The 16,229-nt window shown below is 50.4% G+C and overlaps 1 protein-coding gene across 1 annotated transcript in view; it reads right to left on the bottom strand.

Annotated features, from left to right (window-relative positions):
* The window catches only part of ALDH1A3 (aldehyde dehydrogenase 1 family member A3), a 36,277-nt gene extending 20,332 nt beyond the window's left edge, over window positions 1-15,945 (bottom strand). Inside the window, exons 1-6 of the mRNA XM_060003654.1 lie at window positions 15,471-15,945; window positions 9,823-9,927; window positions 7,543-7,683; window positions 2,700-2,829; window positions 2,315-2,376; window positions 87-215 (exon numbers count right to left, since the gene is read on the bottom strand). Of these exons, the coding sequence (XP_059859637.1) occupies window positions 87-215; window positions 2,315-2,376; window positions 2,700-2,829; window positions 7,543-7,683; window positions 9,823-9,927; window positions 15,471-15,569 (666 nt within the window). The 5' untranslated portion in view covers window positions 15,570-15,945. The remainder of the gene's footprint in view (window positions 1-86; window positions 216-2,314; window positions 2,377-2,699; window positions 2,830-7,542; window positions 7,684-9,822; window positions 9,928-15,470) is intronic.
* Between the last annotated feature and the right edge of the window lie 284 nt (window positions 15,946-16,229).

The raw sequence follows: 16,229 nt of genomic DNA, 5'->3' as shown, positions 1-16,229 counted from the left end.
GCAGACTCATCTTGTGACGGTGGCCTGGTTCCTGGGAGTGGCAATGTAATTGAGGACACAGAATATTTTCTCTTTGGATATCTTACCTCTTTGATCAAAGAGCCAAGATAGAGGGCCGTGAGGGGAGTCTGCTCCGCTGGCTTCACGACCACGGTGTTCCCACAGCAGAGAGCGGGTGCCAGCTTCCACACCAGCATCAGCAGAGGGAAGTTCCACTGCAGCAGAACACAGAGTGGTTGGGGGGCCCAGATCCACTACTACACTGTCCTGGAGGCCCTGCGATGCCTCCATGGAGCACTTGCTTTGCATGGTTTAGATTTGGGGTATAGGAGGTAACGTAGGAGTATGCGATGATCAGAACTGCATTCCTGCCTGGCGCCTCCTAAACTGCATTCTGGGAGATGCTAATAGGTGGTCACTGCAAAGAGGATTCTGCTATAGGTGTACTACCTTCTCCTCTTGGAGGTTTACAACGCCATCAGCATGTTAACATCTCCGAAAAGTCCCACAGAAATTAGCCCCGCCTCTCCTAAACGCAAACGCCACAGGATCTCTTTCTCTCTTTACAGAACACATACTAACCCCCACCGAATGGGTGTTTGGTGAAATACACCTTGGGAAATGCTTTCTTGTCATCCTTTCACCCCAGAGGCAGGGATATCGAAATTGCTGTGACATCAGGCCTGACAAGCACTCTCGCCCACTGAGTGTCCACTGTGTGCCAGGTGCGGTTCCAAAATCTGAACTCATTTGATCCCCACACACCTGCGTTGGGCAGTCATATTACCGCTCCTGTTGACAGAAGAGGGAACTGAGGCACAGAGGAATTGTGCCTCAGACGAAGGCCAGGATTCATGCCCAGGCTTGTTTCCTCCACTACACAGCTTGCCTAAGTAACATCTTTGATGAGACGAGATGAAACCGAGCATCTCCAAGAGCGCAGTTAGCTTGATTCTAGCCATGCCTCACCTCCGACCCCCCAAACAGTCCGTTTGGCTCCTTATACTCCAATGACGTCCCCCCTGCAGGGCTGACCAATGGCTAGCTGGATTTCTCCCCCCAGCTCTGTCTGGAATTCCTACAACTAGACAACAAATATAACATCCCATTTCCCAGGGGCCTGTGTGGTTGGCTAATGACAGCAGGTGTTGTCTTAGGGTTCCCCCAATAGTGATCGAGGTCCCCTCTTCTTCTGGATCCCCACTCCTTAGCACATAAATGCCATCAGTTCTCCTCACCTACAAGCAAATCTGCATCTTCTCCTGGCCTCTGCCTCTTCTAGCAGCTCCCTTCTCTCTCACTGCAGCTTCTGGAAGGGCCATCCCCACGTGCCCAGCTTCTTTCCATTAGCCCCAACTCCCCCGATGCCTCTCTTGGGAAGCACATCTAACAGCTGTGTTTCTGTCTTTTTGAATTCCGACATAGGAGATGACCCCACTGACTACAGTCTCTTTCTGGAAATGTATTACGTCCCTGGGAGGCCCCTGACTCTGGCTGCTCAGACTTCTCCATGGGATTCCCTGGTGGTCTGTGGGACTGGCCCCAGGCCCTCTTCTTTTCTCACTCTACACCCATCTTTAGGTGATCCCTCCCGACTTGATGGGCAAGAGCACATTTGGCCTGACTATTTCCCGGCTCTCAAGACTGGTGGCTGAAGGACACGTCTGCTTGGCCCCTGCAGAGCCCTTCTCCAATCCTCTTCACACTGCCGCCCGCCTCCCCCGCTGGTGCAGTGGTCTGGTGTTTCCTCCAATAGATGGCAGCATCATAGCATCCCCAGCACCTGCCAGACTCTCCATGGCCCAGTGAATAAAGTCCTGGGCCCTGGGAAGCAAGGCATACTGGATGCTGAGCCAGCACCACCTGCTGGCTGCTCTTCCTCTTCCTCACTTTGTCCCCACCTAAGCTCTGACCTCACCAGCTATCTTTACTGCCCTCCAAGTAGTCCAGACACTTCCACACCCCCACTCAGGCCATTCCTACTGCTCAGAAACCCCTTTTTCCTGTTGAACAACTCTTTCTTATCCTCAAGGCCCAGCTGAGAGACCACTGCCCGAGGGGAGCTGGCCATCCCTGACCCCTTTGGTTTGAATCCATGTGTCTCCTGTTGCACTCCTGGAATCAGCCCCTTGAGAGCAGGCATGAGGTCTGATCCATCTTGATGACCCTCAAGCACCAAGCTCCATGCCACAGAGCAAATGCTCAATTAATACCAGTGCAATCGAATCAAAACCCACTAGAAATTGGTTCCAAAGGCCACAGGGGAATGGGGTGGGATCTATACAGATCTATCTAGAGAAGTTGCCATACTTACAGGAGTGATGGCCCCACACACACCTATGGGCTCGTGCCTGGTGAAACACACAACATTGTCATCTGGAAAAGAGATTAACAGAGAACGTGCTCGCATGAAACTAGGTTAAGGATCTTAAGGAGTAAAAAGACAAGAAAGAAACCCAGAAGCCCACCAAGTGTCAGCTCTAAGTCCTATCTCTTCCATAATGCAGCGATTTTTAACTCAATTTCAAAAGTAAAATTCCTTAGAGGAAGGATTGACACAGTGCCATTTCCTTTTTGGGTGTGGGAAGGATGCTCTGGGGAAAAGACCCGGGGGTGCTCTGAAGAGGCTAGCTAGAGGAGTGAGAAGACAGAACCCCTAAGAGACCCCGGACGAGGCTGAGAGTCCTGAGTTGGCTCACCTGTGGGGATGGTCCTGCCCTGTATTTTGTCTGCCCACCCTGCAAAGTATCGAAGGGTTTTGATACAGCCCTCCAGGTCGATGAAAAAGGCGTGAAGGAACGGCTTCCCTGTGTCCATCGTTTCCAGGGTCTGCAATAATAAGACAAAATATTTTTAAGACACAGTTTTCCTTTTAACCGTCAGGTTGTTAAAGACAGGGCAGGGAGAGAGAGCAGAGTCCTAGAACATTGCTCTCAGTACCTCACAGCCATGGGACTCATCAGAAAGCAAGATACCTCATTTAAGATAAGACCTGTCCCAGGCTGTCAAGGACTGCTTTTCTTTCAAAACACCTCAGCCTGGAGGGTTGGCCAGAGCACAGGCACGGGTCCCCACGAAGGACAGAGGGTACAAGGCTGGTTTGGAGCCTCGCTGGGAAGGAATACGCCTCAGTGTTGGTCTTCTGTCATCTGTCTGGAGTGTTGTTGCCCCAGCAGTGGGACCTGGACATATGGGTTTGTGCGCTCCGGGGAGCTCTCAGAAGGTTCAAGGACTTGGGGGGGTGGCTGGGGAGGGGCCGGCTCCTCTAACAAAAGAGAAAGGGGGACGCAGGTTCCTTCTTCTTGGCCCTGCTGACCAGCACAGCTGTGGAAAGAGTGACGGAGCCCAGAGGGGTCGTGCCACCAGCACAAAGATGCACTCCAAGCTCCTCCCGCACTGGGCTGCCAGCCGGATGCGCTGCGTGGTGGGAAGGGAGCAGACTGGCCTTTGGTGGTGAGGGGCGACTCCTCAGGCGAGCGCACAGCCACTCAATGGCAGGGATTCTTTTCTGTTTCCAGCTGGGCTGAAGAGAACCCCTTTGTCCCTCAGACAAGCGGCCCCAGTTGAGCCCAGCACTGAAACCTCCCGTCATCCATGGCTGCAGGAAGTGGCCACCCTGACACATAGCCCAGGGCAGGATTCTCATTTTAGAGTCACTGGGCTGAGAGAATGATTTACAAAGGAAGAGAGGCCTCTCCGTGTGCACTCGCATATGCCTCATTTCCGAGATGGATGGCTCTGCTCCCACTTCAAGGTGCAGACACAGGGGCTAACAGAGCCCAGAAACTCATCTGTGTTATCCAGAGGGTAGGCGGCATGGCTGGCACTGAATCTGGGGCATCTGACTTTCAGTAAGGGCAGTGACTGCTTTTTAGGCTGCTGCCCCTGTACATTTGCATCTGGAAAGGATGTAGGATGGCCGCATGAATGGCTGGGGCTACTCTATCTTTGCTTCAGGAATGAACCAAGAATTCTCTGAACAGGAGGCAACCACTTTCCTAGCTGAGTGGCCTTGGCAAGTCCCTGAATCTCTCCCTACCTCAGTTTCCTCATCTGCAAAACAACAACAATAACAGTAATGGCACCTACCTCATAAAGCACTAACAGCACTGTCCTATACATAAAGCACTAACAGCACTGTCCACTGCTCAAATGATGATAATTAACAGCTCTGACTATTGTTGTCATTTTCCCTTTTAGGGCCAGACAGGTGCTCCACAATCCTCAGCTGGGGACAGCAAGGAGACAGGGCTGTGTGTTGCTAGAGATGACAGGGCTGGTCTGGGTCTCCGGTGTGTCTCACCCCTGGCAGATGCTGCTCAGGGACCGAGTCAGGACAGTGTGACTGCCAGTACACTGTACCTTTGGCTCCTAGTGATTTACATGCTAAGCTGGAACTTGCATTTTCCCAGGGGAAACCCAACAATTGCAAATAATGCCAAAATTCTCCAGGGCCCAGCTGTTCCATACAGCATCCACATGTCTGTCAGTGGAACGGGGAGTTTACTCTTGGCCCTTTTCTGGGATGGGAGAGAAAGGCAGGAGACTGGGACAGAGCTTTGTGGGGACGTGCGAGGCCTGGAGCTACTGCCCACATCCAGCCCTGGCTTACCCTCTCTGGCTGGATAAACTAGGACAGATTACCTAAACTCTCTGGGCCTCAGCATTCTCCAAATAGGATAATAAATACTACAGGTCAAGTGCCCACAATAAGCCTGGTACCTGATGAGCATTCAACAAGCATTGACTGTTTTTTATTATTAACTTAGTCACGTTTGTTTACTGGAATGACAACAGGAATTTGCCAGGTTGGTGTTATGGAATTTGTCCAAGCAAAACTGGGTCACAACAGGTTTAGAAAGGAAGTTCTTTAAAAAAATAAAAATCAAAAAAGATTCGCAGGTGAGTACACAGGCCTGAATCTGAGAGATCAAGTATTAGCTACTCATTGGGACTTCTACACAATTATTGCGTCTGGACCATGTGGGAACCACAGCTGCTTCTAAGTTTATTTCTTTTAACATTTTAGGAGAAAAATATGCCTTTTGAAAAATTAACACATGGTAACCCTCAGATACTAAAGAATGAAGGAAAAGTGCTGTGGGACATGCCTCAGATGCCCCAGTGCCAAGGCTTAAATGAGGGGCTCAGAAGTGGGGCTCTGCTTGAGAAGACAGCAAACAGGGACAGCCCCTATTTCGAGGCTCCCAAGATGAGCGCCCGAAGTGCCAGAGTCTGGGTGCAGGTGCTTTAGTGAGGGGAGAGAGCTGAGGCTGCTGGATCTGCCACATGGTCTCCAAACACTGAACACAAAGTAACTGCCCAGCTCTGTCAAAGCCACCAAACTGGCAAGAGAACATGATGGAAAGCGGCACTTTGTGCGGGAGAATGCAGGAAAACCCCATCAAGGGCGTGCTTTCCCGTGATGTGGTCTGGGTTTTAAAAACTGTATTTGCCAGTCATTCTCTTGTCCCTTTCACAATGTGGCGAAGAACTGGATCTTATTTCTTGTGGGCAGCGAGGTCAGATGGCAGAGGGGACTTGCTCTATGTGCTTTAACACCAGTCTTGCCAGGACAGCCAGGAGGGCTGAAGGTAAAGGTGGCCTTGAAGCCACTGCTCCCCAAGATGATACTGACACTTGAGGACAGGGTGGGGAGGGTGCCCAGGCACATCCTCTCCCGCCTGCTATTAGTCCTCACGGACATTGCAGACTGATGAGCTCATGCTGGGTGAAAACAGAAATGTTTTTGAAGAAGCCAGTTTGGCAGCTTGAGAGTTGAGACTGGCTTTCATTGCAGGAAGAAACCAGAGGCTCTACGGAGAGAGACGCTGACCCTGGGAGGGAGCTCTTCTCATCCGGGTTCAGGCTGGCCAGCTGGGGAGGGCGGAAGGAAGGTGCAGTTCTCTCTGTGTGGATGCACGCTCAGGGCAACGCACCCCAGAGGAGCACCCGAAATGTAGTTTCTCCACCCTCCACCCCAAGACACATACTCAGGGTCAAGAGCAATTTCAGAGTCCTAGCTGGCACTGACTGACCTCCATGCAGGTGTCCACTTGACTACTCATTCCCAGCATCAGATCAAGAAAGGAAAAAGCCATTTTTCCAAATCAGAGACCAAAAAGGAGATTTCCTTTCCTACCAGCTGGGCCTCCAGGTCTGGGGCAAGTTTTACACAGGAGTCTGAGCCATATGAGGGCTGTGTGTGCAGGCTGCAAAGGACCTCAAGGCACAAGGAGGCCCCAAGATTTCCTCTAATCAAGCACCCACCGCAAGACCAAAAGAAGGTCTGAGGATCTCGTTCAATTCTGTACTTACAACTCCTAAATGTCTTCATAGCCCATCTCATGAGAGCAGGCCAACCTCATGCAGTGGGATGAATAAAGATCCCCGTTTTGCAGCTGGGGAACTAAGGTGCTAGAAATTTGCTGGCCAGGAGAACAAGTAGCTGAGGTTAGAACCTGGGTCTTCAGATAGCATTTTATATATATATATATATATATATATATATATATATATATATATATATATATATTTTTTTTTTTTTTTTTGTGGTACGTGGGCCTCTCACTGTTGTGGCCTCTCCCGTTGCAGAGCACACGCTCCGGATGCACAGGCTCAGCGGCCATGGCTCACGGGCCTAGCCGCTTCGCGGCATGTGGGATCTTCCCCAACCGGTGCACGAACCCGTGTCCCCTGCATCAGCAGGCGGACTTTCAACCACTGCGCCACCAGGGAAGCCTGAGATAGCATTACTAATAATAGCTATCATCTATTTAGTGCTTACTGCATGACAGGGACTGCTAAGGATTTTAAATGGATCGTTCTCACAAGACTCAGATATCATTATTTGTGATATTGTCCATAAAGAAACATATGCTCAGGGAGGTTAAGCAACTTGTCCAAAGTCACAGAGCTAGTAAGTGGCAGAGCTGGGGTTTGAACCTAGGTCTTTCATACTCTGAGGTTTCCTATAGCTAGGTTATCCTGCCCTCACCATCACTCCACACACACTCACCACTGCCCATTTCAGGGGTGAAATAGGGGTGATTTTTAAGCTATATGGGGACACTTTTTCTATGTCAAGTGGTAGCATTTATTTTAATAAGTATTAGAAAAAATACACCACCACATTAAACCTGTAATTTCATGGATACTGTCACTTAGGATGAGGTTAAATTTCACTTTAAAAGGGAGTTCATGTAAGAAAACAAGTTAAGTTCATAACTGTGCAGGTGGGTCCAGGATACAGCCCAGCCCAGCCTAGCTGTCTGTGAACATCTCAAGTCTGGGAACCACTAATGGAGCTGAACTTCCTCCAGGCCAAGAAGATGAGCTGCAAGGGACAAAAGTCCGACTTCAAAACAAAAAGTATGCGTCCAATAGCATAGATGCCTGCCTATGGCCGGAAAGCCACACCTCAAAGGACCAAAACACCGCCACACAAAACAACACCCTAGGTCCTTTCTCCCACACTCTGAGGGGGGTGGGCCCTCGGGGAGGCTGGCTGGCCCCACGCCTCCCCTGTGTGCATGTACTCACGGCCAGGACGGCGCGGTCCCTCTCCATGAGATCCGCCAGTTGGTGCAGCAGCCGGCCGCGGCTTAGGGCATCCAGCCGGCGCCACGGCGAGCCTCTCTGGAAGGCGGCTTGTGCAGCCTCCACGGCCTTGTCTACGTCGAGCTGCACGGCCGAAACAATAGAGAGAGTGTGTCACCTTTTGCTGAGGGCTCAGCTGTCAGAGAACAGCAGAGTCTCCGCCCGCTGCAGAGGAAGGAGGGGCGGCAGGCAGCTCGGAGCAAAAGCTAGGTTTCCAATCACTTTAATGGCTGGGGGCTTTCAAGTGTTTTTTTTCTTCTTTATATCTTAAGTCTTTCAAGTTTTCTACAATGGCCAAAGATTAACTTTCCTTCTGATTATGCAAAGCATTTAAAATAGTCATAAAACCACTGACCTTAATTATTTTTCTTGGTGACCAAAGTAGGAAAAGATCATCTACTTGCTATCTCAGTGTGGATACAAACACACTCCCACAGCTCACCAATTAGGTGGGAAATGTCTGTCTTGGCATTTTACTCCAGCTGAGGACTGCAGTCCAATAGCAAGAACGGGGGTACGAGTCCTCCTCTGGATCTCAGAACTGACCACACTGAAAAAGTCCCTAGATGGGGAGGATCAGGGACTTTTTCTCCCTTTAGCCTCACTTCACCTACCCTCTGAGGGCAGAACTGTGATGATTTTATAGAAAAAGAACTGGATCATCTATGCACTGATAGAAGAATTACAATCAAAACTTCTTCTTTACTGGGAAAGAATGAGAGCTGTTTAGAGTAATGACACCCATTCTTTTTAAATTTTTATTTATTGTTATTTTTTTGGCCATGCCACGAGGCATGCAGGATCTTAGTTCCCCAACCAGGAATCAGACCCAGGTTCCCTGCAGTGGAAGCGCCTAGTCCTAACCACTGGACAGCCAGGGAATTCCCTGACACCCATTCTTATGTTCAGGAAAATGGGGTTTGAGGCTCTGGTTGCTGATGGGTAGGGGCTCACCCCCCAGGTCCCTCTGAGCCTCTCTTCCTTAGGGAGGTGCAGCCAGCAGTGGACACCTGGCACCAGTCAAGAGGGATACTCCACCAAGATTCTGTGTCTCCAAAGTGGGCTTGGAGGTGAGCAGAAGCTTTGGCAAGGGAGATATTAGGTCTTTGAATTCCTTGTCCCAGGCTCTGGGGTGGAGGCCAGGACCTCTCCAGATGCAGGAACAGGGCAGCCTCTGTCTTCTGGTGCTTGGAACAGTCACTGGGACCATGGGACGAGCCAGAGCCAGGGGCAGGGATCTTACTCTCCTCCCTGATACCTGTATACTGCACCTGGGAGTCCTGCTCTGCATCATACTCCACCCCTACACCTTCACATCTTCACACGAGCTCCTCAGTGCTAGTATCTTTGTAAACAGAGCTTAGCATGGGGCGCTGCACATGGGAGGGTATGTATAGGTGGAAACACTCTGCATTGCATACCTATCACAAAACCATCACTAGTAGGATCAAATTCAAGCCTATTTTACACATGTGTCATTCATCCTGTTCACATTCAACATTACCTACACACTTAAGAACATCAGATGAGTACTCTAGTGGTTGAGGAGAGGGTTACGTTTCCCTTCGCTCCTTACAAAAGCAGTACCTTCAACCTTTCCCCCAATGATACATATTCAAAAGATACTTTATGGTTTGAAATGTATCAAGGACACCTCCAGAAGTCCCTTAGCTTTATATATAATAATATATATCATATATAGTGTCTACATATAATATAGCTTATAAAATATACCCTGCACTATCAAATACGGTTATAGACTATAGCTTTACAAGATAATTTAAGTTTCTGGTAGAAAAGAAATCTGGCAGTTGCATGACATTATTACTTCTGCATGACTTAGCAAGTCGTTCTTCCTTCAAGTCTTTTTTTTTTTTAAAGTGTCTCCTGCCAGAATGCTGCATTTGGTGAAACACAACAGCCGGAAATGCTTTCTGGAAAGATTATTTAATGCCACCAGTATCAAACAGTTGATAAAAACCTTTCCTTAAGCCACGTGAAAAGGATAGCTGAGGTCATCCTCGTAGATGGAGAAACATTTATCAAAGGAGAGTGACTCTGCAGCACATCGTCCCTAATTGATCCCATTCTGGGCCAAGTGTCTGAGAAGCAGCTTGCTTAGGTCCAATCTCAGTGTGGGCCAGTTCTGCCTTATAACTCAGCTGAAGCGTTTCCTTTTCCTCTAGTGATCTGTAATTGAATTACTGGAGGGGGGGCACCCACCTTATCTCCTTCTTCCACTTCACATATTTTCTCTAGAGTTGAAGGGTTATATGTGGCAAACTTTTTTCCACTCTTGGATTCGTTCCATTCATTGTTGATGAATATCTAACCAGGAAAGGAAGTTGTAATGCATTAGGCTTAAATCAAAATCATATAATTCCAACATACTGAGGACCTTAGGTAACGTCTTTTCCTTCTGTCCCTCCAACCTACCTGTCTGCCTTTTTTATAGGTAGGACCTGGAAGGGGGATGGAGCCACATGCCCAACCGGGAGCACACTCAGAATTAGAATCCAAGTCTCCTGACTTTTAATACATTTTCAGAGAACTACATTTTGTCACAATAAAACTAATTTAGAATTTTTTTCTAAAATAGTCTCTCGGCTTCCCTGGTGGCGCAGTGGTTGAGAGTCCGCCTGCCGATGCGGGAGACACGGGTTCGTGCCCCGGTCCGGGAAGATCCCACGTGCTGCGGAGTGGCTGAGCCTGTGAGCCATGGCCGCTGGGCCTGCGCGTCCGGAGCCTGTGCTCCGCAGCGGGAGAGGCCAAAACGGTGAGAGGCCCGCGTACCGCAAAAAAAAAAAAAAAAAAAAAAGTAAAATATTCTCTCTCTTTTTTTTTTTCCGGTACGCGGGCCTCTCACTGTTGTGGCCTCTCCCGTTGCGGAGCACAGGCTCCGGATGTGCCGGCTGAGCGGCCATGGCTCACGGGGCCCAGCTGCTCCGCGGCATGTGGGATCTTCCCGAACCGGGGCACGAATCCGTGTCCCCTGCATCGTTAGGCGGACTCTCAACCACTGTGCCACCAGGGAAGCTCTCTCTCTCTTTTTTTAAACAATAAGATGGATTCACAGGGAAATAGCAGGGTTAGTTACATAAAGGGTATAAGTTGAATTTTACACACTCAGCAAGTTCAGGGGAAGATTAAACATGCATATATATATGTGTGTGTGTGTGTGTGTGTGTGTGTGTGTGTATATATATATATATATATATACACACACATATATATATGGTGCCAAGAAATCCACCTGTCCCTGAAGAGTATGTCAGCAGTGAGCACTACCTTCTCCCTCTTTCCTGCTGTAAGCCCCAGCCAGATCACCAAGGAACTGGCATTATACAAGGATCTTACTATAACCCTTTAGCCCTCATTAATGCACATCAGCCCCCCTCCCCCATTCCCTTTAAAATGTCTATTTTCATGTTGGGCTTAATAAAAGCCAGTATTGGAATACAAAGATAAATATCTGTGTTAGGAAATGTTCTGGTTATATTAACATATGTAGCAAATAACGGCTTATATCCAGAACCAAAGAATTAACTCACAAAAATCACTTAGTTCAGAGACTCAGTTATCTAGAACACAGCCGAGAATAGAGACATTAAAAAGAAAAAGACATCATGAGCAAACTAAAAAGAATTCACAAGTCCATGCACTGAAATGTGTGTACTATTTACTCTTAGTTTAGCCTAAGTTCTAACTGCCTTAAAAAAGCATTAAAAGAGCCGGCTTTTGGGAAAGAACTAGGAACAGAGGTAACAGATAATACATAAAACATGTTCTGACAGAATGGAGGTCCTGGCTACCCAGTGAGAGGACAGGCAATCTCCTGCTGTACCAGCTTGGGACACCTTTGTCATCAGAGCCCATCGTGGCATCAGAGAGACCCCAGTCGCAAACATGACTGATATGCTTTAGAAGCATTTCCATCAAGTAAAATGCCATCAATAATTTCTAAGTACAGAATTAGCTCATCAGATTCCATCTCTATATCTATATGCATATGTTTATATGCACATCTCTATACGCATTTATTCTATCTCTATACCTATATGCATATCTTTGAGTCATTTAAAGGGAGAATTGCATCACTACAAGGATTAATTTCAATGACTGTGAATTTCATTCATTCGGAATACTTGACTCCCCAGTGAGGATGGATTAGAGGGGAGCCAACTCATCCAGTGTGCAACCTGACTATGTTCTCTGTCCTGGGCTGTCCTGTAAAAAATCCTAAGCTCACAGGGAAGGAAGCCCGCTCTGGGAAGCCACTGGTGCACTGTTTTGATAACTCTCCCTGGAAAGCAGGGAAATTTGACTGCAGTGGGGACAATGCACAGAAGGCCAGCTCTGGCTGGGCAGGTGGGCAGAGGGCCCCTGCCTCCCTGTGTGGGGTCCAGAGCTGAGAGTGACCCTCGACCGTGGGATGTGCCCATCTGACTTCTGGAAGCTCAGCGCCTTCAACGTGAGGCCAGGCCCCCAGGGAAGCGCGCGGAAAAGGCCAGGCTACAATTACAGGTTTATTCTTCCAGCTGAAACCAAATCCAAGAGTTCACTTTTGCCATCCAGCAAGCAATCACTCGGTAACAGTGAGAAATTAATAAGTAGAGAAGAGGAGTTAAGTTAGCGTGGGGAGGAAAGTGCAGCCAGGAAGAGAGGCCCATTTGTCGGAAGATGAAATTTCGTGGGTTAGATAATAGAGACTGTCAGTGAAAACTGCTGATTCTAGGACCTTCCTGGTATCAATTCCAAGGAGGAGGGAAAATGAGAAGGTGGTAGAAGAGAATATAAATAAGGGGATAAAAACAGATTGCAATGATCAGATGTCTGTTATACTTCATCTCCAAGCATGCTCCTCCAAAAAAAAAAAAAAAAATTACTTGGTCGTTCATGACATTGATCCATAGTCCTTTCTAACCAGCAACTTAAAAAAAATTCAGACGGCTCAACTCTACTCATATTTTCCCATCACAATGTTTCTAATTTAGCAAAAATTTTTTCTTTATACTACATTAGTAAGTAATTTTGTAAGTGGTTTCTACTGTTGCTTTTTCTCTCCAATAAAAGAAAACAAAAACACAAATGAGGAAGGGGTAAGTGTGGCCTACCAATTATGCTGGCTGTATTGTTTTGAACCCCAAAACAGGAAAATGGGTCTAGAAAAAAACTGTTCCCCTTGACTTGTGAATTGGTATGAAACAAAACTTATAGAGGAATAAAATTATGTTACATTGAGTGGATGGGACTCACATTTTGAAGGAATGGAATGGTATACCATCCAGACTGAGCTGGAAAACCACAGCTATTGTCAAGATACGGATGCCCCAGAAGAGGTGAAGGTGGTGGTCACACAAGTGAGTTCTGCTGACGCCACTTACAGAAGCTTCCATTGGACCTCAGCTATACTCAAAAGGAGCATATTTTCAGAAAAGGAAATCTGAGTGAATTTTATTTTTCATTAAAGAGATCATAAAAACCAGTGTTTTAATGAGCCAGAAAATCTTAAAAAAGAATTTCTGCTACTGGAAGGAAAAGAAGGGGCCCTATGAAGTGAAAGGGGCTGCTACCCTCTGAGACCTATGTGGGGGTTTTGGGGGGGACCCCCCCTCACCAAAATCACAGAGCAGAGCCCAGTGTTAAAACATGAGAACAAAGGAATTTCGTCCTTCTGGAGTCTGGACTTACCCTGGGAAATGGTCCCCCAAGGCTGGGGCTCAGACCCACCATTTCCAGCTTGTCCTCCATTAACAAGAAGCACCATGAGTCAGGTATGAAAAATAACAGACTGTTACTGCTCACACACTCCACAGCCAGGGGGCCTCGGGGGCCTCGGGGGGCCTCGATACTGTAGTTCTGTTTCTCCCGCTTCTTTCCTCAGCCCTGTGGGCTGCCTCTGCAGCCAGGGGCTCCCTAAGCATTGCTTGCCTGGGCTCCCCACCCTCAGTCACAACCACACAGGCTGCCCCAACCCCACAACTGCTAGGAGGAGGCCTCTGTGGAGATGGGCCTGGAGCAAGGACAGAGAGACAGAGGCCTTGCCCTCCAGATGAAAGGAAGGTACAGCAGCCTACTGTCAGGCTGCCGCAGTCATCATTGCCTAGGAGCCACTAAGGATCCTGGCTCTCCAGCCCCCTCCATCTCATGCCCTTCCCTCAGCCTTAGTCACAACCCGTTCTGTTCCACTAAGAAGAGGGGGCAGCCAGCAGGACAACAAACACCGGTCACTCTGTGAATGTGCTAAAATCCACCTCTCTACTTAAAGGCTGCATTTACACTTGTGAAGGGGCAGAAAGAACTGCAGACAGAGAGGTAACTTTCCATATGTGGCTCCATTGCTCTGATAGCACTAAAAAAATGTAAAAAGGAATAGGAAAATAATATATGTATTTTCTGGTTTCTATACTGTTTTTTAAAATCCAATAAAACAAAAATAAAACAAAACGCTACTACCACCAACAACAGGTGACCACCATGAGTGATAGGGGCTAAAAAAATTTAGGTACTATTTTCACTGTTCCCAGAATATGAGTTGGAATTTGCACTTTGAAGCTGATACTACTTAGGAAATTACATTAAAAATAATCTCCATCGAAGTGTCTCTGTTGGTTACAGAGCCCTCTGGAAACAGTTAATTTTAATGTCATGTGATCAGAGGTCCAGTCGACAATAAGCGCCAAGAGATCAAAATCTGAAGGCCACACATAGTGGCCCACAACTTTCTCTGCTTGATTAAAACTATTTGAGAGACATAATTGCTACTTGTGAAAGTAAAATTGATGGAGGAATTTTCTAAGTGCTATGTCAGCTGGAGTTGGGGGCAATGGATAAGATGCAAAAATAAAAGGAGACAAACTTGGGCAAAATGAAGCCAACTGTGGCTCTTGGCCTGTACCCCTGAAGTGCCCCCAGAGCCAGCCCAACGGCCTCCAAACAGCCTCGGGGTGTCTTCCCACCGGAGGGGACACGCTCCCTGCTGGCAACAGAGCTCCCAGCCCTGCTCAGCCCGGGCTCCAGGCCTCGCCATCTTCCTTTCTGCCCTAGGCAGGTGTTCTCACCGCCTTGCCGGTGCTCCAGCCTCCTAGCCCACAGTGCAAAAAGGACAGCAAGCCTCGGGACTCCGCGGCGCAATGGGGCCCTGCCACCCGCGGTTTCCCAGGCCCAGATCTGAGACCATGATCTGCCAAGACCAAGGTCTCTGGGCTCCGGGACAGTCTCATCAGTGAGCACCTTCCTTCTAGCCCTCGTTCTACTGGTAAGCTGGTAAGAGCTAAGCACAGGAGGTGCCCAACTTCTCTCCGCTTGCTCCCGCTGACGTTTCCGGACACTTCCCGAGGCAGCCTGACCTCTCAGATCGGCTCTTGGTGTTTGCAGGGACCCTCTGACCTTCTCGAAGCTCGACCCCTTCAGCCCCGGAAACTACGCCGCAGGGTCTGCGGGAAGACCACCGCGCCCAAGTCACGGCGCACCACCGCTCGCCTTCAAAGCGGGCCCCGCAGGGGCACGTCGGGGCCGCACCGCTTCAGCCTGGCACTGCGCGGCCGCTGCAGAGCCTCCCTCGCCCGGTTTTCGCGCCCGAGAGCCCGTCTGGGGGTGCGAATCTTGGAGTCCCTTTTGGGGTGCGCGGTGGACTCCCGCCCGGCATGCCCAGTGCTGAACGCTGCTTCGGGAGGGCTCGGCTGAGCGGAGAGGCTCGAGTCACAGGAGCGCCGGGCGAATTCAGCTGAGGGCGCGCCGCCCCAGCTTCCCGCACTCTCGGAGCGGAGCAGCGGGGCTCCTGGCCTGCTGACCCCTGGTCCCCGCCACCGTGGCCGGGCAGCCCAGCGCGGAGCCAGGCGGCCGTCGGGTGGGACGCGAGCCCGTCTCACCTTGGTGAACTTGACCTCCAGGTTGCGCACGGGGCGCGGCAGGGTGGGAGACTTCCTGTCCGGCTGCCCGTTCTCCACGGCCCCGTTGGTGGTGGCCATGGCTCCTCCACGCTCCCGGGTCCGAAGCGCCCGAGTCTTCGGCGCCTGCTCCGGTCTGGGCGGTGCGCAGCCTACTCGCGGGGTGACAGCTCCGCGCCGCTTTATGGAGCGCCCCACGCCTCCCGCCCGAGGGGGCTGTCTAATTGGCTGCAGGACTAGAGGAAGGGAGGGCTGGCGGGAGGGGAGGGGGCCGGCCCGCCTCACCCCACCCCGCCCGCCGCCCCTGCGGGAGCCCGGCCACCCCCCGCCCGGCCACCGCGCCGCGCGCTCCCCGCCCGGGAGGCTGCCCTTGGAGGAGCTCCCGAAACGCCGCCGGGCCCCGGAAGTCCCAGGACTCGGGCAGCGGGCCGGGGCAGGAATCGGGGGCGCGGGGCTGCTGCGCTGGCTGGCAAGTCCGCCCGCGGCACCTGCCGCCCCCGGCCCGCTGACGCTCCGTGCACTCGCCCAACTTCGGTCCGCGCCCCGCGCTCCGGGAAGGCGCGCCCTCCCGCCCGCCCGCTGAGGGCCTTGCGCCGCGTCCGGGGTCGGGGACCCCGCGGGGAGGCCCCGCGTCGCTGCCCACGTGCCTCGGCCTAGAGTCCAGACGCCGGGGCCGGGCTTGCAGGACCGACGTCCGCCGCGCCCCATTCGGCCCGTGCCGGGACTGCGGGCAAGCGGGCG

This window comes from Delphinus delphis, chromosome 2 (genome assembly GCF_949987515.2).
Source record: "Delphinus delphis chromosome 2, mDelDel1.2, whole genome shotgun sequence".
NCBI lineage: Eukaryota > Metazoa > Chordata > Mammalia > Artiodactyla > Delphinidae > Delphinus > Delphinus delphis.
Note: the sequence above shows the minus strand (reverse complement) of the source record. Positions and strands in the feature narration are given on the sequence as shown.